Source organism: Strix aluco, chromosome 3 (genome assembly GCF_031877795.1).
Source record: "Strix aluco isolate bStrAlu1 chromosome 3, bStrAlu1.hap1, whole genome shotgun sequence".
NCBI lineage: Eukaryota > Metazoa > Chordata > Aves > Strigiformes > Strigidae > Strix > Strix aluco.
Genome location: NC_133933.1, coordinates 130480145 through 130501982, shown reverse-complemented (window position 1 = coordinate 130501982; position 21838 = coordinate 130480145). Strand labels below are relative to the sequence as shown.

The window sequence follows — 21838 nt, the reverse complement described above, 5'->3', positions numbered from 1 at the left end:
AGAATACTTCCCCCCCTCAAATTTCTCTGTTGAAAATTGGGTACACCACTCCTTGCCTTGCTTACCTTTGTCTGCACAGTGAGGGAAATCAGTCCTAAATCAATTTTGTAAATTCCTTTCACTCTCTACCCCTGTAATGAATGTGCAGTTTGCTGCCCCTAGTCCATTACTCTACACACTAGTTTTATCTGCTGGTTCTCTACTTACGGAGTAACAATGCTTCTCTCTTCTCCTTTCCACATGCACAGGATGACAGCACTAGCCATAGTGACCATCAAGACCCCATTTCATTAGCCGTGGAAATGGCAGCAGTAAACCACACCATCTTGGCATTGGCCCGGCAAGGAGCCAACGAGATCAAGACAGAGGCTCTAGACGACGACTGATACAAAGAAAGGGGAGGGTCAAAGCAAGAAGTAACTTAGTTTTAGACGTAGCACCTTAGCAGACTTTCCTCGGTCCTTAATATGTGTTCTTACAGTATAACTTTGCAGTTTCTTGTACGTCAGTTAGCTGTTAGGGTCTTGTTCTGTGAAGATGGCATGGTGCCCTCAGCCTTTGCATATACTCTCTCAGTATTAATTCCCAATAAATAATCAATCAACCAACCAACCAACCTCCCTCTCCCAGCCCCAGTGGCTAGAAAAATCTTGCTGCTCTGTCTTAGCATTCAAAGTGCTTCCAGGTATTTTAGACAGCCCTCAATTACAAGTCTTAGGCTACACTTAAAATCTTGGATACCCTTAGAGATTGTGTTTAAAAGAATAGTCTGTACGCTTTTCCTTCTCTGAGACTGAAAGGATGCAAGCTGAGGTAGTGGCACAGGGTCGATGGACACCAGATCGGGAGTATCAACAGAGAGTAAAAAGAACACTAGAAACCCCACTTCAGCATGGGAATAAATGATTTCCAGCTGCAATAAGCCGTGCCTCACTGGTCATACAGTGACTTGATATACTTTTGGGTGCTGTGCTGAGAATGTCCATTGGAAACACATTCACATATTTCAGTTGATGTTCACATATTCAACACAGACATCCTCTACTCTCACAAGCTGCGTGGCTTAGTGGATAAGCACTGCCTTCTGCCTCTGGGACCATGATTGAAGCCCAGCCTGGGATCATATGAAAAATGAGCTGAATGTCTAATGGACAACAGTCCACTTCTCAAAACCACTATTCATTATTTGGCATGGCTAGCAGTGCCTGCTCAGAAGAGGTCTAGACTCTATTGATCTGTCATTAACAATTCCACCTTTTATTTTTCCTCTCGCCTTTTCTGACCCCACCCTGCTCCCCTCTCCACTTTGCCACTTTCAAAAGCAATGTTTTCCAGGAAGGTATTAAGGTCATAAAATGGGTGAGTGGATTTTTACACATCTGTGTAACTAATGCCTATGTCCTGACTAGCCTGAAAGGTTACTGGAGAACTCTTGCATCTGACCTTTGCTAGATAACCATCATAGCATAAATATTCTCCTAAATACGAACTTTTTTTGTTTGTTTAAAGGCAGGAGGATCTCTTACCTGAGAAATGGGGTGTGAATGTTTTGTGTTCTCTTTACTCTGTCCTTGTTAAGATGTGAGAAAGCTATACTGCTACGAGCAATTTAATTAATAATTGGAAGCCATACTGATAATGGATGTGGTAATATTTGTAAAGCAAACCTACTTTAAGTAGCAGAAACTAATGGAATTGTTTTCCTTGATCATATGTAGCACTTTTGTTACTTTTTTCTTAAAGATATTTATATTTGATAAGTCTTTTTTTTATCATTTGAGAATTCAAAATACCAAACAGCAAACTTGCATTACAGAGTCACCCTGTGATCACCTTGTCATCTAGTATCTAAATGATGAACTGTGTGTGCATCTAAGAAAATTACATCTGCTGGCATTGTGTGGAAATGATCTCCTGGCATTCTGATAAAATGATACGTTGCTGCTGGTAAGAGGAAACATTTCAATGGAAACAGCATGGGAATTGTTAGAGACGGACAGGACTGTGTTACATTAAAAATAAAAATTAAAAACCTATGTAAATTTTTGTATATAGATATATAAAGATTTGCATAGCGTTTCCTCAACATTCCATTTTTATCTTCCCCGTTTATGTGGGAATAGCTTAAAAAGGGGACAACAGCTTAGTCTGAAGGATGGGTTTCCCTTTTCTCCCTTCCACTTGAAAAGAATGAAGGGAAGTTGCTATTACTCGGCTTGTTCTCGTCCCTTCCTCACGCTTAACATCAGATAGCATTGGGAACTCCTAAAATGTGGCTCCTCAGCAGGTTTTTAGCCAGCCTAAACCCCTTCAAGGCATAGGCTAACTAGATCATCTTTACATCTGTTAATCTTGTGAAAATTGCTTAGGTAAGTGTGGAGGAGATACTGTGCTTTCAGAGGGCACACAGCTGGCACCTCTTTGTCTCTGTAACTTTGAAGATATATAGGTAGGGCTCAGCCTCGTCTTTCACTTATGGATTTCATTGGAAAATTTATGTGCTTTCCTTAGATATAGATCACTGAAGCAGAATGAAGCCGTCTTTTTTTCTGTTTTATTGCATTTCTTGAGTAGGCAAATTCATAAGTACCATCAGGGCAGACTCAGGAAAGAAAGGAATTGGATCAGCGACCATTGCACCATTGCAGTTTTTTTCTTAATGTGTGTATGAATGTTTTGGTACTAAGGAGTGAAAGGATGGGGAGAGCTTTTATTTCTATTTTTGCACAGCAGAATGATCGAGCAAACTATAGCCTTAGTGGAATTTTACCTCCTTATTCATTCCACAGTCACACACCAAGCTGACAAGCAACATCCACGATTTATAGTAAGGAGATTTTAATAATCGATGACCTCTTTACGTTGGGCTTGCCACCACCATTTGTTCTGGCTGCTTCATTTTAAAAAGAACAGACTCAAACTGTTGGACAGCTGCAATTTTAAAAGAAATACTGCTTACTATACCATCTTAAAAAAAAAAAAAAGTCATTGTTCCAAGCATTGCATTTTTAAAGCAATAGGAAAGGATAAGAATAGTACTAGAACTTCTGTATCATGATTATAGGTTCATGTGATGCAGTATTAAAGTAACACCACTGAAATTTTATGTCTACACCATTTAATGTAGAATATTCTGGTCTTAATTCTGTTTGTCGCTGTCAGGTAGCTGCTGGTCTCGTCATGCATCAGTATCCTGTCTGAAGGTTAAACAGTTAAACCCCTTATGAACAACTGGAGATAGGGAGATCCTCCTTGTGTGTCGCTTCCTGGTAAATACTATCTGCTCACCAGAGAAAATAACAAGTGACTTCACTGGGGAATCAGACACTTAGTTCCATGGTGCCAGTTTTTGGGTTGCCCCTCTCTATTTTGGCTTTTCTTTGACCATCGAGAGGTATGAGGATAGAGTAAGACTGTTACCAGGATGCTCATAGCAGTCTGTTTCCTTTATTCTGAAAGTTCATAGTGAACAACTTGCAGTTCGCTAATAAACTTGTTGGTTTGACATGAATTAGCTAAAATGGATCAGATGCTGGTGTGATGATATTAGGAGAAGCGTACGTGATCTGGAGTAAGTGAAAGAATTGGTGAAGAGTGTGTCCTGGAATTTAGCCTTTGTTCTAGGGTTTTTTCCACAATATGGGAGTCATCTTTGTCTTTCTGCCTCTGGATTTTCTTGAAAATTAAGCCTCGTTTTTGTAGCATTGCAATGCAGTTGCAATTTGTTGTAGCCAATCTGGAATTAGTGCAGTTTGTTCTCATGTGGGTTCCCTTGAAGTGGATCTGGTGGCAGACTAGATCTACCTTTTTGTTCTGTGAATAGAGAAGAAATTCTTTAAGATGCTTCTCTTCTGTGATGGGCACAGATTGCTTTTAACCTTGTAGAGTAAGTTCTGGCTGTTGTTTTGTCACTCATGAAGTCCTTATACTTGAGTTGTTGTCTCTTACCGTCTTCTTAAAACAACAATTTCTACCTCCTCTTCTTTTTTGGGTTGTTTCGGGTTTTTTGTTGTTTGGGTTTTGGGTTGGTTGATTGGTATTTGTTTTGGTTTTTTTTTTTTAATTCCCCCACCGTTTTCCATGAAGTTTGAGATGCCAGGTGTTTGCAAAAACATTTTGAGGTGATAAAAACAAGTTGACATAGCAATGAGTAGACGTGGTATCTGCTGATGCTCTAGCATTGTAGAGACATCTTCTACATACTCTGTAAACATAGGTGTTGTTACAGTGCAATCCCATTACCCTGTGTTGGATGTGAATAAGTTGGTTGTGAGTCAGCAGTGCACCCTTACAGCAATTAAGGAATCTCATTAAGAAGAGCCTTCAGCAGGTCAAGGAAAGCGATTAGTCCCCTTGGTTCATCACTTGTGGGGCCACGTCTGGAGTACTGGGTGCAGTGTTGGGCAGGAGTGAGTCCATCATAGGGGTGCTGAGATGAGAGGGTCGGAGCACATGTCATGTGGTGAGAGATTGCGAGAGCTGGATTTGTTCAGACTCTGGGGACATCCTGTATTTTGTTCTTTGGCTCTCTTAATGCGTGGGTTTAGAGAAGACTGAGCCAGGCTCTTCTCAGAGATGCATAGCAAAAAGGTGAGGGGCAGTGGGTTCAAGTTGCATTAAAGAAAATCACAGATGAATATAAAGAGAAATATTTTCATACTCAAGAGTGGTAGAAGAGTGGCCCAGAAAGGCAGTGGAAACCCCATCTCTGGGGCCATCCAGAACTCATCTGGACAAGGTGGGATTAGAGACCTCCAAAGGTCTCTTCTGACCTTAATTATTCTGTGATTCTGTACAAACCTGCTCAGGTTGAAGTGTTTCCTAGTTCCGACTATACATGTTGTGTTGTTTAAAGAAATTCTCTTAATTTGTCGTGGGCTTTTTTTTCTGTTTTGCTATTCATAAAAAAGTTATCTTTCCTATTCTTCTGATAGAGGGGAGCTTTGTTTGCAGGGTCTGACTCCAGGTTCCAATCAAGCCATAAGTAATAAATTTCATTAATTATTTGCTCTGTTTACACAGTTCTTCAGGGATATTTGAATTATTCTGTTTGTTTCATTGCCTAACATCAAACTGGTAAGTTTTCCATGTTTTTGTAACATTTGTGCTGTAGATCAGTTTTTGCCTTCGTTCGCAATTGTTGTCTTGCTGCTGTGAGTGCAGGTGAAAAATTTCACACAGCTGAATGTATTAGAGGAAAAATTGTAGTTAAGCCCCACTGGTGACTACTATAAGCAGCTAGAAATTTTTGGTTCAGTAAATCATTAATTGGTGATTATCAGAAGCTGAAAGGGCATGACTGGGAAAGAGTTACATTATAATCACTTGGATCCTCCTTTTCTTTCCTTAAGTATTTGCTGTTGGCCACTACTAGGGGAAAAAAATATACATCACTAGGCAGACTTTAGGTCTGATCTGAATGTTATTTTGAAGAGAAATAGCAGTGGTGTTTGCCGACGTGGACTGGCATGGGGTCAGTTAGACTCTCAAGTGTTATTTCTGCCTTCAAGGTGCACAAGAATATGGAGCTGAGTTCACCAAGATTTTGAGTTCCCCAATGTGGTATACAGTTTTTCCTTCACAATGAGATGCTGCTTGCAAAGAAGTAAAATGGAAGCATCATTCTGGCCTTCCCCCAGTTGAGTCACCGAGATGTGGTAGTTGTAACAGGATTTCATAAGGAAACAGTTCTTTATTTTTCATATAGGTAAAACCAGCAAAATTGGTATAAGAGTTTTCAAAACTCAAAATCGCTGCTCCTAAAGCACTTAATGCAGGATGTTGTTTCCCTGTGTGTAATCTTAACTGGGATGCAAAGCTGGATTCATGCCTTTCTCTGCAAATTACTAAGACTCAGTGTGAGATTTTGCCTGTAGTACCGAGAGCTGTGGATGTTCAGTAGATTACTTTTTCCCCCTTTATCCCTGGAATTCTCCTAATTTTCTTACTAGAAGGTTTATGTTCCTCCTCCCACCTCAGCTACATCATTTTGCAGCACTCATTCCCCAGCGTTCATCAGCCTCCTTTTTTCAAGTTCATTGGATAATTACCAGCAAATTCTAGGGGTTTTTTGTCAAAATAAACTTTGCTCTTATTTTAGACAAGGCTTCCCACCCAAGTAGCTCTTGCACTCTTTGAAGTTATTTAACTTGATAATATTATTTTGATCAAAGTCTTAAGCTTGTAGGCAATAATCTTGAGTTTGGTGTAGCTTTTATCATTTGGCAGGAATCTTTTTTGGCAGGATCGGTCTTGGAAACTCTGTTATATGTCAGTGACCTAACACGTTCATTCGTATTAGACAGCTGAAGATTCTGTGTGTAGTAGCACTAGTCAGGGTTGTATCGTGATCCCGGCTAATTTAACAGAGTTTTGTGGTGTCGGGCATTTTCACTGTGATTTCTTGGAAGGGAAGGTTGATGGCCCGACCAAAAAGTACCTTGCAGTTCCCAAGAAGAGTTGCAGACACATTTCAAAATACAACATTCCCCCTTGGGCTTTTTTGCAGCTGGGATATTTACTCAGGATATTGAATCAGTTATTGGCCAACAGGCATTTGGCAAGCTGAAAAAGCGTAGCCCTAAAACCTTCATTTTAGCATCTATTGCTGTTGCCTGATTTAAGGGGTTTAAACTGTCTGACTAAAGATGCTGCACGTTAATGAAAAAAAAGAGGCATTCTAGGGATGGCAGCTATAAATTCCAAATTTAAAATACATAAAAATTAATATTCTCCTTTGTGAGAAATGTGTTATAACTAGAAAAGTGGACTTGGTCGTTTTGAGGACTGTCAGTAAGATGACAGAATTCTCATGTTGGTTTTTGTCCAACAAATATAAATAAAATCAGATAAAGTGGCACCAGTGAAACAGATGTGGGGAGAAAAACTCAAACATCTAAAGAGTTGTTCATTTCTAACCTTGGCCTTAGGATTTCTATCACTTAAAAACAGGCTGGAATTGTTTGTTCATGCCTGCTTTCACGTAGGCATCCACTGAACGTAGGTGATGCTGTAGCTAAGATGGTATTGGCACAATTACAGTAATCAGTACAAACTACTCTCTGTTCTTGTTAAGGTTTTTCTGTCGCACTCTGTTTATGAAAATCCATATCATACTTTAGTTTGAGCTTGCTGGAAGAAGTAAACAAATACATTTTGCTCTTTGGAGGTACCAAGATGGGCTCTGTGATGCCTGCAACGTGCTTATCAGTGTAGTATCTGGGTGATAGTATTGACAGTTTATGTCATGGAGATAGAAAAGGATTTGCCATTTTGGGTGCGGGGGGGGGACAATTCACAAAACCTCTTTTAAATGCCTCTTTTAATCAGGCTGATCAAGGAAACTAACTAATCGGTTTGATTGCTGCAATGTTGTGCTCTTCCCCGTTCTTTCCGGTAAGCTTTGGAGTGCTCTGGCCAACAGCTTAAGCGCAAGTGAACCAAAACCATTGAACTGGAGTGAACTGCATAATGGGCCTTTGATGTTTCTGTATGTACAGTGCATCTCTCACTCAGATGGCTTGGCAGAAGGCTCTCCCTGCCATTTATTCCCTCTCTTCCCTCCGCTGTTAAATGGAAGCGGGTGTATTCTGCTGATCAAAACATCCAGCACACTTCTGCTAAATCCTTTCAAACTGCAGCCAGGGTAATTGGGATGGGTAGGATAAATGCATAAGAGTATGGCAGTAAAAGTGATGGCAGCTCTTTTGAATGACTGGGTGTCCTCCTGACATGTAATTAGCTGCTTTAGAAAGATATGGATTGGCATGGTCATAATTAAAAGGATTTCTGTCTTTTCTGTGATTGAAAACAGAAGATCTTCCGCCCCCTAATTCTCTTTAATACCAGTGTTATTAGTGACACTTGGAACACAGCTACTTCGTAAACTTAAATAATGACCTATTCCTAATGGTAACTTACAACAGCAGGGACTGAAACCGAGTTTAGTTTTCTATGCAAGGCTGCTTCTCTTCCTTTTCATGCTTCCCCCCCTGCCCCCCTCCATGTATGTATTGCTTCTCAGTGAGTTTGAGAAACAAAAAGGACGTTTAGTTATGTGTGACAGCATGATTACAGATTACCCAGGGTTCTGATTTTAGCTCTTCTTGATCTGTTTTAGAGTTGTAGTGTTGAGGAAGATTAGCCATGGTCCGGGACTCCGCTGAATGACTCCTCCTGTGTTTTCACCCTTCCTGCAGGTAGAGGTTACCGACTGCACTGTTCTCCTGGAGCAGGGAATGTAACTGGCTCTTCTGTGCCACTCCCAAGTTCTCCTTCGTAGTGTCTGTGTTTGGAAGCCTTATCAGCAGTTGTTGCCAAGTATATAACCGTATTGTCCTCAAGCTGTCAGCTGTCTCCCGTTGCAGTTGGCATGGTGTAGTGATACGAGCTAACCCACCTTTTTCTTAAGAAATCTCAAAATAGCCTGCAACTGGATAGTTGGCTGGACAGTATGCTTGCCATTCGTGACACGAGAGGATATATGGTGGTGACCTAAAATAACATCATAATCTTTCTCTGATACGTTGCTAGATTCTCAAAAAGCATCTGTCATAGTGTTACGTGCCTTTTTATTCTGTTTTTGTGAGAAATGTTATCTGTTGACCAGTCTTGAGTATTGCAGAGCCTGTGCTCCATTTTTACCCTGAAGTTTCTTGTCCATATTTTTCCATAGTGCTGTTCTCCTGCTGTAGTTACTTATCAGACAGGTTTCTGGAGTTTTTTGGTATGCAAAGATGTGTCTAGAGACTCTTAGTCAAATTTAGAAAAATTAGCAGGTTCCGAACTCCAGCAGATTTGCAAAAGAAGTTAGGAACTTCCTTAGGCTCTTATTTAAATCCTCCAGTTACTTTTCAGCTTTGTACTGAAATACTTGTGTAAGTCTCATCCAGTGTCACTGTGGTTCAGAACAGACCTGTGGGTCACGGGTACTTCAATTCTTCCAGCGCGGTTACCACTGCTGGTACTACACTCACAGTAGCAATGGTAGCAGACTTCTTTTCTAGGATATAATATTTTTAGACATTAACTTGCTGCTATCCTGGCCTCAATTCAGCTTCTTGTCCTCCTCTCCTCACCCTTTCTCCTTAACTAATTAGTCTTCCATGTTATGGCAAGATGGCATATGTAGCTTAAATAACCCACCTCTGTAATTAAGAGGTTGACATCAGCCTTCTGAGATATATTTTACATCATTTGAGATTTAAAAACATTTTACTTACAAAGTTTATCTGTCACATTGCTCAAGGAGGGCAAAGAGATAATGGAAGTACATTATTAATTAATATTTCTCACCCAATATATTAAGAATATTAAGCATATATTCCATTCCTCAAAGCACATTTGACTTTGGATTTTTTTTTTTTTTTAAGTCTGCCTGCTGATAAAGTTGCTGCTATCTCTCTTTGACAGGACTGTAGTGACAGTACTGAAAGTATCCTTCAGGAGCTAACCAGAGGCAGGAACTCAGGATATCAACTCACTGACCAGTTTTTCCTGTAGCAGAGTGCAAGCCATTTCATTTATGCATTATGGCAAGTGAGCAGATCTTTTGAAGACCAAAATGACATAGATTCTCCTTTGGCACATTCAAGCTGTTCTTCTATTCAAAAGGTTTGATGTAATTTTGGGGTGGAAGGTAGCAGCAGGAGCATCTCACCTTTCTGTGTATTGGATAAAGTGGTCTGAGTTGAGGTGGAGCTACACTGGGTTCAGAATGGCAAAGAAGAAATTCAGTGTGTGGCTGGGAAAGACAAGATTTATTGCATGAAATATGTAACTACTACTTGAGAAGGGTGAACATCTTGGATGCTTTATTAATGAGGTAGTTGAAGCAGTTTATGAAGTGTTCTGAAATCTGCAACTTATGTTTCTTTGTGCCCCGACGTGTCTTCGTGGCACATCATATAACGTAAAGTTCGTTACTGGAATTTGAGACGTGCTCTTGTTGGGTTTGTTGCAGAGGTAGTTGCCTATCAGTTTAGCTAAACGTTTACATCTTGGCACGCAACTCATGGGGTCACACACTGCTCATTGGGCAGTAACAGTTTAATTCTGCAACTCTTCCTTCCTTTAGAGCTCTTAAGTCACAGTTCTCTTTCTCCAGGTGCTTGGAGAAAATAAATACTATTGAGGGATGGATCCACTCATTTGCAGAGCTTATCAGAGTTACCATCAGTTGACAATCTGCCCCTAGATTTCAACAATACTCACTTATTAATGCTGGGATTTGTAGCAGAGCAAGAAGGAAACCAGTCCTGACGTTGCATTACCAGTAATTCAGTTCAGAGAAGTAAGCTTGAAAATTAGGCATCTGGTTAGGAGTGAAGAGTCAATAAAGTATCCATGGACATTAAGAAGGTATTTGTAAATGTGTTGAGAAAAAAAATATTACTCAGTTTATGTTTATAAATCCACTGGATACAAATGGTAGAATTTGTGAAGAGTTATGTGGAAAAGGCAGACACTTTCAATTAGGGGATTTTTTTTATTTTTTTTTTTTTTTTTTGCATTTGGAAGGGCAGGAAATTTTGTTCATCTCGTTGGATGAAGTAGAATAGGGAGTTCGCATCAAGACTGTGGGAGGCCATCTGATATTCAGGATCTCCTTGTAGCTTATAGATTGGTCCCTTCTGGCCTTAATTGTAAAACTATGATTCCAAAGAGGTAGACTTGTCTTTTACTCTTACTGTTATAACCTGTTCATAGAATTTAATAATTTATAGAGATTTGAGTACTTAGAGGGGTTCTCTGCAGTAAGAACTTCTTTTAAAAGTACGACTTTCCATCAGAGAACATATTGTGCCTTATGTCTCTAAACCACGTGAAGTTCCAGTTATGTATGATAAATATCTTTTTACACTTTGTACTTCTGCCATGATGGGAATCAAACAAATGTAGTTTTGATAACAGGTGGTTTCTGTATGCTGCCGTATTACTTAAATTTGCTCCGCTATCTTACAGATTTAGTCTATTCTACTGACACAGCGACGCCTACATTCACACCAGTCAGTGCTGAGCAGCTAAAGGAGCTCTGGAACAGCATTATTCTGTTCAACTGTTATTTTTGCTTCTTATTTGAAAGTAAACAAAAAACCCTAACCAAAAGCCTGTCTCAGTCTGAATTTCTAACCCTAAATTCTTTGTTGCTATTCCTTACATTAGACATTTGGGTACATGAATTCCAGTTGTTTAGGGTACTTTGCAGTGATTTTTATTATTACCCAAGAACATTCAACATGAAAATCATTCAACATGAATAAAATTTGATCAGTTGTGACCATTTCCTCTAGCGGCAGTGCCTCAAGCAACTCTTTTTTTACAAATGCTTTCATCAATTGCTAGAGTGCTTCAAAAAACATCACAGCCAGCAGAAGTCTTCATGCTAAACTGATGTCTTCTCTTATTTCCCACATTGGGCCTGTATTTCCTTGAAGGAATTCCAAACGAGTGTTTTGAGCTATACCTCCTCCAACTGCTCTGAGCCATTTGCTTTCCCCTGAAGTTGATTCTTGTTGGTACCAAATTTGTTACACGTTATTTTCCCAAACTTCAGTTCTTTTCACAGAGGTAACTTCTTTTGTCTTGCGTCCAAGCTCCTTCATGCCCTGGTAATCCTATTTCACCTGGTTTACCGGTGGTTTTCTCATACAGAATTACTCTGAGCTGAACCTGTTCTCACAGTCTCTAAATATTATTTCCATCCTAATAAAAAGCAATCCAGTGTAATGCTGAAGCTTAGATTTGGTTCAGTCTTATCTTCTGAGCTTTCCGCTAGCCAAAAGACCTCGGGTTTATCCAGTGTGGTTAGTTAGCAGCCCTCCTCCCTTCCCTCATTTCAGTTTGGATGCTTAGATTAGCAAATCAGGGAAATAATAATGTTTAAGTGTGATCTTTTTTTTATTAATGCTTGGACTGTCTTTGTCACTGGGAAGACTGGAACTGGGCTGTGCACTTCAGCAGATACTCAGCAATGTTTTAGGAAATCACTTGCAAAAACAAAGGTATATCTCAGATACAGCAGTGCTTCTGAACAGACTAATTTGATGTTTCTTGCACACAGTTACAGTGCTCAGGTTTATCTGTTCTGTTTAGTTCTTTGTGCTGTTTGCTGCCTCTCCCACTCCTGTTAGCACCCACTTGTTGCTCTCCGTGCCCTTTCTCCCCTTTCCCAGTCTTTGGTGACTTGTGCTATTTTAATTTTGTTCCTACCTGCTTTCTCTTGTTTCTTCTCCTCTTTTTCGTGTACAGGCACTTTATTCCCTTCACAGCTTCAAGCAGCGTGTTTATGCTTAGACATTTTTTAATTCTTTTAATACTACTTTAGTCCAGGTCAAGAGGCGTTCACCTTTCCTTTTGCCTATTAGACAGTGCTGTATCGGTTGCTTACTTGAAGTACAAATATATATAGTCCACAGCATAATATAAATACGAAATTTTTTGTCTACTCTGACCATTTAAAAAAAAAACAACTCATAAATTTAGTTAATTTACAGCAGGATCTTTACTTGCAACCTCCCATGTGAAATAAGGTAGTTCCAAGTTGGACCATGGTTAAGAGAGAGGGACAAGGCAGTAGCATTTTTTTTCTTTCACTTTATTTTGTCTTACTTGCCCCTGGTGTTGGAAGCTGTCTTAATTGGTGCAGTTGTTTTTCTTGGTTAGCGCGCTGTTGCCTGCTTTTTTACTGTGAGGGTTGGGACAGGATACATAAATTGGCAAAGCTCTACCGAAGGAGGCTGTGTGCTGGTTCCCCTTGTCATTTTGTCCACCCAGGGCTTGGGATCACTTTTTGCAGCCAGAGTAGCTGCTTATTGTTATTAAGTTGCTTTAGATTTGAAGATGATTGTGAAAACTTGAAATTACTTTTCCAAATGAAAAATTACAGTGAAAACAGTTTGGATTTTGAGCTTCCCATCTTTCAGTATTATCCACTGAATTTTCTCTTTCGACTTTGGTGTAAATTTAGATGTCATCTTGAGACTTGTGCTGAACTGAAGCTTGTGACTCGTTTCTTGTTGCTGTGGGGTCCTAGCCCTGTTTGTTCTTTCGAGGGACAGATTTTTCCATTTCACCACCCGTTGCAATACAAACTAGATTTTAGAGCAAAAAAACCCCTTTCGCCTTGCTTTTGGCTCTAGCTATACCGTTAGTCATGTCTTTCTGAATCTCATCAGCAGCCGACCCTCCTTAATTTGCTGCCAGAGTTGTTCTTGAGGGTTATGGGCAGCGCTTCTCACACCAGTGCAAACGCTCGGCGTGCTGCTGCTGGCTTAAACTGGGAGAGCACTGTGTCTCTTTGGAAGTCAGATGTCAGATCCGATATGATGAAGTGATATCATCGTGCCACAGAACCACCGTAAGACAGGCTTTTACCTTAAAGATAATACAGGAATAACAAATGTAAACTAGATTTAGTTCAATAGCAGTTCTATCAAAGGGTGACAAATAAAAGTCAGTTGTGTCCATGGGGAGCACTATTTTCTTGACAAATCGCCTTGGCTGTCTCCCTCTTGGTCTTTATGATCTTCCCAAGGCTGACGAAAGCTTGGGAAGTGTGAAATATGTGCAGTACTTTTTTAATTTTATTTTTTTTCTTAGTGTCAATTTAAAAAGTGCCTAAGTGAGTAACAGGACTCCAGAGTGAGCTGGAGGAACAGGATTAGACCTCATTTCCCTCTTAAGAAAAGAGCCCTCCCTGCAGTCCCTCCGCACGTACGACTCCAGACGAGCTGTGGGAGTCCGGAGCCCTGCAGAATCCGGCTGGAAAGAAATCTCCGCTCCTTCCTCATGCTGCCCCCCTCGGTTTTCAATCTGTTGGTGGGGATCTTCTTAACAAATCTCATTTCTCAGCCAAACTTTAGCAATCTCTGATTTGGGGTGGACGGTAAAAAGGGGGGAAGCTTTGATAGAATTCAGTAGGAAACTGCCTCTTGGATTGCAGATACAAATAGCTTCGTGCATTAAACATGCACCTCTGGATAACCGTACGTCTGAGACTCTGGATAAAAAAAGCTAATATGCATATTTAATCACCCCTTTTTGGAATCACAGAGGCAGTTTCTTCCTATATTCTTAATTATTTCTAGGCTTATAATAGTGGCACCTGCTAAACATTTTGTCAAAATAATTGTAACTATTGGCAGGTGGTTATAATTTTGTAAACATACATGAGAATTTTATGTGGGTGAAAAAAAAAAAAGATATCAATGCTAGTATAAAAAATTGTGTTAAAGGAGAATTTCTTCTGACCATAGTAAAAGGAAATAACAGAACACTATTAAGATGTATTAGTACCACTTAAGGATTCAGAAAATGAAAGCAATCCATATGTAGATATTTTATTTTTCATTAGTAACAAAATGTTGTTTTCACTGACAACTTAATAACATGAGTTGGGAAAGCCTAGGAAATTACTATTGGCAAGAAAAACTATAAGGACATCTCTTTTGCAGAGAACAGAAAATTAGCTTGTAGGATGTTGATGGGTGTTGATATAAGCAATGATCAGATGGGAATCTATTGCTGGGGTACTAATGAAAATAAAGTAGTTGTGGAACCTATAATGCACACGGACCGTTTGACGTTGTACTGTCGCCCTGCTCTAGAGATGCCTTTTTTAACAGTGATTTTTTTTTTTTCCCTAAACCAAGTGATTGTCAATAACAGTGGTTGTAATTGAAAAAAGATTAATGTAGTAGTGAGTGTTGCAAACCTAGAAGTGAAAAGACAGTGGAACAGTATCAGAGGCACAAAAAAATGAAGCAAAAACCCCAAACAGAAACCCTAGCAAAGCTCCAGGGAGCCGCGTTTTCTCATTTCAGAGTTTTGTGCGTCTTAATTTTGTTCCACTGTCACGTTGACTTGGGGGCGGGGGGGGTGTCGTATCAACCTTGCATCTCCGGTAAGGGCAAGCGAGCATGACCGTAGTGGTAGTGTTGTGGGTGGTGGATGGCTGGCAGTCGCCTACGGTTACTTCACGTGTCTACCAAACGCATCAGTAACACGCCATGAGCTGTGTCCCATCTCTGCTGGTCCCCCTGGCTCACCAGCGCGTTCTTACGTGTCTTTTCCTCCGTCAGCATCTTCCACTCGCGTATTTGTTTCTCCCGCCATGTGCCCTGACGAAAATGGCACCTGTGTCTCATCTGCTGTAGGTGTTTTGCCTACCTCAAGAGGTAAACATGGTATCCTAGAGTCGTATGTTCAGTTTCTTCTTCTTTTTTACATGAGCACTAGCGCGCGCACACACACACACACACACACTGGAATGTATATTCTCCTCCCCCCCACCCCCCCAAATAACCTCTTGACCTGATCCTTGCTGTAGCCACCACCAACTCCTCTTGCAAATTGGATGCTGCTTTAAATGTGAAAACAAATGTTCAAGAAGCTATAAAACCTGAATGAAAGCTAAAGCTGAATTTATAAAGCCTTGTTGCATATGAGCCAAAAGTGCAAAAAGCTCTATATAATGAACTAACCTGCCACTCATATAAATATAAATATATATAAATATATTAAAATCAGACTGTTCTACAAAATTGTGTATTTGTATTTTTGTGTACGTACAATTTTCTGCTAAGCAGAAGGAGGATGTAGTATAGGATGATGTGAGAAGAGATTTTGTTTAATCATATTTCTTTGTTACTTATTTTTGTTAACATCCAGATGCCTGTCTTTGTCTTATGTGTATGACACTGTTCGAAAGGTGCAGTATCTCTCTCCCGCCCGCGTGTTTTTCAACTCCGTGAAAAGAGTTGGGTGATGCTACACATCATCATCAAACCCTGCAAATATGCCCAGGTCTTGATCTTAACAAGGGCTGCTCGTTCAGCTTAAAGATAAGATATTTCATGTTGGTGTTTAACGGGCGCGTTGTGTCATTGCTCCTGATAGTAATGTCAAATATTCACGCGCTGATCGGTTGCTTCTCACACAGGTGTTCTCCAAGCACGCTCTCCACACCATCCACGGTCTGTAGTATCTTTACTACTGGAATTTCGGGGGGGGCAGAAATGAAGTAGGGTAGATTGGGAGGGAGGATGAACAGATCCTTGTGTTAGGAAGTTGATTATGGAAAAAAAGTCGCCAGGGAAGCAGTACTGTGTATCGCAGGGAAGTGAATCTCAGGTAACACCACCGTGGAGGAAGGTGCCACGGGGAGCTGGTGTTCCCCACAGCTGGCTGCACGCTGCCAAAGTGTATTTTTGCTTTCAGGCAGGCGGGTTGGTAGGGCAAGTAGGGTGTAACTTGCCCTGTGCCACTTCAGACACATCCTGCCCTCCTTTGCAGGAGTTGCATGCGAGGCACGCGCAGCTCTGCTGGCTTGGTGACAGTTGGGTCCATCGCTGCGAGAACACTTGCAGGAGCCTTGTTTGATGAGGTCCATCTTCTCATGGCTTGGTGCCCTTGCAGTAAAGATACTGATTTTTAAGAAGAATATTCTAAAATCTTCTCCAAATCACTGCATTTATCTGCAAGATGCCGATGGGTCTGCTCCATCATTTACCCCAAGGAGAAAAGTCATAGTTTTTCTCCCTCGGTGCTCTTGGGAATCCGTTACAGAGTGGAGAACTACCCAGGGAAAGAGGGGGGGGGTTTAAAGGAAAACTAGATAAAACTAGAAAAAGTAACGCAAAGCTTTGGGCACGAGGTGATGGGTGTTCACCTTCCAGCTCCACCGCAGCCCCTGTGGCAGACCGGGCCTTTCTGCGTGCTTCAGCGTTCCCATCTCCGACATGCAGGTGAGAGTTCACATCTGTCACGTCTTCCTCAGGCGCCCCGTACTGCGAAAGTATGAACTATCAACTTCTTCCCTTGTGTCCTTTGCTCTCTTTTCTTTTTTCTTTTTTTTTTTTTTTTTAAATTTCTGACATTGTTTGAATTTTGGCCCAGGGAGAGCGATACTGCATCTTTACATGTAGGGCTCATATTTATAACAATGTGTAATGACTGTAGCAAAAGTCCTTGTTTCTATATGTGAATGGACAGAGAAACAAGTGCTCTATTGTATTGATTAAAATAGTTAAAATGAGTCCTGTATCATTGTATCTCCTATTCTGGATTAGTGCCTTTTGGACAGTAGACTGTTCTGTAATTAAAATGTAGTATAACTGCTTTTTTGTACAGTTTTGTTTTAATAAAACTTTTTTTTAATTTGTGTTTATTTTAGTATTGTACCTATTAGAAAATAAAAATGTATAACTCAACGATGCTTTTCTTCCAGAGTCCTTTTTGTGCAAAGCTGACCAGGTGTGAGAGCCCGAGAGAGGCCTTGGACGCAAGTAAAGACCTAAAATGTGTCTTGAGAACTTGGTAAACATAGAAAAGATTAACTCGCTTGTGAAAGACTTAAACTCTTTGTGCCTTCCCTTTTTTGTAAGGACTGTCTCTGGGAGTAGGCTACACCACGGTGCTACATTTAGAGCGGTGGCATCACTCATCACTTGGAGTTTGAGCCATGGGCTGATACCGGTGGTTGCTGGGGCTCTTTCCACTACAAGGAGGTGTTAAGAGTAGAGTTTTACCTTCTTTGAGTGCAGCGGTGTTGGTCACAAGTAAACTGGTCATACAGCACCATAACAGCCAAGGCGATGGTGTGTGCAAGGCAAAGAGGCGCAGTTCTCTTTGGAAACCTCCCCCGCTGGGCTCCAGGAGCCACGAGAAGGGCAGCTGAGTCCCATCCCAAGACAGGCTCTTGCTGGAGGAGCTGCTGCAAGGAGCAGGCTTGGGGATGTTTGGTAATAACATGGAAAAGGTGTTGAATTAATGAGGACAAGTGTAATTTTGAGAAGCCAAAGGCATGGGGATGCATTGGCTGCCCTTTCATCCTGGCCTGGTTGTGCTCAGGGGGGCTCCAAACAGGGTCTGGGAGGTGGATGGGGAAGAGCTTCATAAAAACAGGGGCGGGAGTTGCTGCAGCTGGCAGGTGTGAATTAGCCAGGTAGTAGAATGGAGCCTTAATATCACAGAAATTGATTTACTCGTTGAAATGGTGTCTGGGTTCTGCAATACTGGTTAAAAGTGGGAGTCTGCAGCCAGGGTTTGAGTGGTTTTGGCCAAAAATTCTGGGGCTTTGTTCAGGATGAACACCCCCAAGCCAAGGGGCAGGGCAACTCTCGTGGAGCTGTGGATGATGACTTCTACACCTTAGAGGTGGAAGCACCTTTCAGATTGGTCCTTGTGCCTCTCTGAGATACCGGGGTGGGGGAAATGAGCTAAAGCTGTCATCTGCAGGGTTAGCTGAGGAGGGGTTTGCTCCTGGAGGGAGCAGTCTGGGGGGGGCTGAACCACAGGGAACGTGGGGCTGTCACCACCTGCCTGGCCCTGCTGCCCCGCTTTCCAGAGGAAATGGTAAAATTAACAAATAAAAGGGCCTTGCTGTAAATCTAGTGTTGGCTCACTATCTGGAGTTGAAGGCTAAGCTCCCAGAACTGTTGGGTTTTGAGCTGTTTTTCTCACTGGGTTTTGCTTCTTTACAAGTTAATCCCTAATTCGTTTCATTTCTAATTTCCATCGTAAGGGCAACCCGCTGGAAAAACTCCGCGATTTGCTGCTGACCATCGGGGCCTGAGTCCCCCAGCTCGTTTTTTTGGAGGGGAGGGGGCGGGGATGTGAAAGGATTCGTGTGCAGAGGGCAGGAGTGGTGGTGAGGGGGCTGTTCCCAGCGTGACAGGGTGCCCACACAGAGCCCTTTCATGAGGAGAGCGGTCCCAGTCGCTGCCCTGGCCAGAGGATGAAGGCTGAAGCCCTTTCCCTGCCTCACAGATGAAAACCAGGAGTGCAGAAAAGCTCAGTTTGGAAATCTTTTAAAAAAAAAAAAAAAAAGATAAACACACATCAGAGGCATGTGCTTTGCAAAAAGCTCCACTTCCAGCCCATTTTGTGCTTTTTTTCCTGGGGAAGCAGATGATCAGGGCACATAGTTAGGGGAAAAAAAAAAAAATTTATCACAGGTTGGTGTCCAAAGGTGAGCAAAATCCCCCTTAGAAGTCGTGAGCCGGGTCAAGCGAGGAGCCTGTGTGTGTGTAACCCCCCCACCCCCTTCCCTGGCTGCCTCCAGCTGAAATCTAGCGGCTCTTGACTTCACCGCTTGCCTGTTGTGGCAAAGGGCTTGAAGATGAGGACAATGAAAGTGGTATTAATTTGAAGGAAAGCAGGGGAAAAAGGTGTTCTTTGTGGTTTGTTTTTTTATTTTTTTATTTTCCTGCTCTTTTTTGATCGGTGCCTTTTAAAAACAGCTTTGGCTGAAGAACAGAAAGCAGAGCGCGGTTGCGGTGCGGGGAAGGTGTTACAACCACCTTCTGGGAAGAGCGAGTTTTGAACAAAGTAACGCCACTTCAAAAGGCTCCTGTGTTTCAGCCAAAGATTATTTTTTTTTTTTTTCAGAAGGTAAAACATTAAAGGGAAGTGGCTTAGAAAAAAAAAAAAAAAAGCAGCTGTATTTTCATGCACTGATTGCAAGACACCACCGATAAAAATATCCTTTGCTAAATGACTTTCAGCAGGGATTGTGGACTCAACACAGCATTTGTTGTTTAAAAAAAAAAAAGGGAAAAAACAAAACCACCAAAAAAAAAGCCAAGTCAAACCCTGCCAGTTGTTTCCAACATGAAGCCATATTTTGGAGAAAAATATTGCCAAAGAAAATAATGTGACCTAGGGAGGAAGGTTCAGGGGTGCCTTGCTGCCCTGAAACCTTGGTTGGGTGCGTTGGGGTTCTCACCGCCCTGAGGCCTTTCTGGGCGGCAGGGCTGGTGGCAGCAGGGTTCCCCACAGCCCGTGCAGCACCATCCTCCATGCCTGCCCCTACAGCACAACCCCCAAACTCCCAGCAAGGCCAAAAAGTCCCTGGGAATGCCCCACCCTGCTGTGCAGGGCACAGGGGCTCATTGACGTGCGAGGCAGGAGTATGAGGGGAGATGGTTTCCACGTGCGCTGGCCCTAGAAGGGCCAAACATGGATCGTTGTTTGGCACCACTCACCTTCAAACAAGGCTCGTGCGTAGCAAGAGGCTCCATTAAGCACTGGGGTGACGTGCCAGCACCTCCATGCCCACGGCCGGTCCCCTCGTGGCTTCACAGCCCCTCCTCAAGCACCAGCGGGTGCTTTTAGCATGAAGGGAGAACCTGCAGCATCGTCCCCAGCAGTTTGACCCAGGGTGTGAGCTGCCAGGTGAGTGGGGTGGGCATGGGGCAGCTTTGCTGAGGAATGGGCCTTTGCTTGGTGCTGCAAGAGCTTGGGAGGGATGCTGCAACATCAGGAATTTGTATGGTTTGTTTCTTTTAATTTAAATTTATCAGGTTGTTTTTTAGTTTGCTGATTCACTTCCATTACATAGAGACATTGATAATCTGTAAGAGGCGCTTTCCCGGCCTCTCACTGCTCTGCCCAAACCCCCAGCCCCTCACACAACCCCCAGCAGCCACCTCCAGCTGTGTCAGTACAAGGTGGGGGAGCCTGGGGCTGCGGAGGGACAACACCAGGCAGAGAGCTGGGAGGGGGAGATGGTTTGGTATTTGGTTTTGTGTTGGGTTAATGGTTGGACTAGATGATCGTCAAGGTCTTTTCCAACCTAGATGATTCTGTTTTGTTTGTTGGGTTCTTTTTTGGTAAGAGCCAAAGCTTTTACACCCCTGACCTAAGCTGGGCTTCCCCCCATGTGACACTCGTCCCTGCTGGCACCAGGTCTGAGTTTTTAGGCTGTAAGGCACAAGTTGCCCTGACCCTGGAGAGTGTGAATTTGCCATTTTCATTCCTCTCTGCTGCACCTCACATCAGCGGGGTAACACCAGCAACTGCTGTGATATTCTACTGCCACGGACAGCGATGCCTCCAGGCAGCATGTGGCTGCTCAGAGGACATTTCTTAGTTTTCAGACGAGCAGTTAGACAAGCCCAAGACTATCTCACAGTTCTTACTCAATCTGGATGCCTGATCATAAAATAAATCATTTCTTCAGCCGTACATCTTAGTCCTCGTGTTGCAAATTCACGACCAGGACAGACTGGCTCTGGCAGCAGCCGCTGTCCCTGTCCCCTCATGGCTGCCTGCTACAAACCAATGCTGAGCGCGTTGAGCCCCTCTTCTCATCTGCTGCATCCTGCATCTGTACAATTTTGGGGAAATCGGGTACCAGCTGGCTGCAATAACATTAAAATAAGTGTTAGCACTAAGTTCAGTCTGATCTGGTTTTCCACAAGGAGCAATCTTCAGCCCCACCACCCCCCCGCCTCCACTAACCAGGTGGATTTTTAAGCAGTTTCCCTGCAAAACTTGTCCCATCCCAGTTAGCATCCACCTTCCCTGCCCCTGAAGCACTAGGGGCCTTTGCCCAGTTTTGGGGGGGCTGTAAGTTGTTGGTTTTTACAGCCCATCAGGGGAACAGAAGGAGCAAAGGAAAAAAAAAAAGAAAAAATCATTGCAGCAACTAAGGGCAGGGCCAGCAGCAACAACCCCTTGTCCAGGCTGAAGCAGCTTGTGCAGGGGAAGCATGACCAGACCTCCATCTGCTTTTATTTAACAACAGGGAAAAGGAGTGTTAAATAAAGCTTTCCCCTGGCTCCACAGAGCTCCGTGGTCTGCAAGGAGGATTCCCACACCTCAGTGGCTGCAGGCAAAGGGCTCTTTTCCTCCCGCATCAGAGAGGAGGGAGGATGGAGGGAAGGTAAAGCTGTGGGTCTCTGCACATCGATGGGAAGGTCCCTAATTGCAGGCAACAGGGCAAAAGTTTTGTCTGAAACAGATCTCGGCACCCTTGAGCGAAGCTACTCCATCCTAGGGCTGCGAGTGCATCTAAACATTCTGGTGATACGACCCGGATTAACAAAGCGCAGAC

General features: G+C 42.5%; 1 protein-coding gene across 11 annotated transcripts in view; it reads left to right on the top strand.

The window, feature by feature from the left end:
• HMBOX1 (homeobox containing 1) overlaps positions 1-17210 on the top strand; it is a 124891-nt gene extending 107681 nt beyond the window's left edge. For 10 of the 11 annotated variants that reach the window (XM_074820299.1, XM_074820298.1, XM_074820303.1 and 7 more), the window contains one exon: positions 249-17210. In XM_074820299.1, coding sequence (XP_074676400.1) covers positions 249-386 — 138 coding nt within the window. In that variant the 3' untranslated portion in view covers positions 387-17210. The remainder of the gene's footprint in view (positions 1-248) is intronic. The other variant, XM_074820300.1, reaches the window with a different exon arrangement.
• The last annotated feature ends 4628 nt before the right edge of the window (positions 17211-21838 follow it).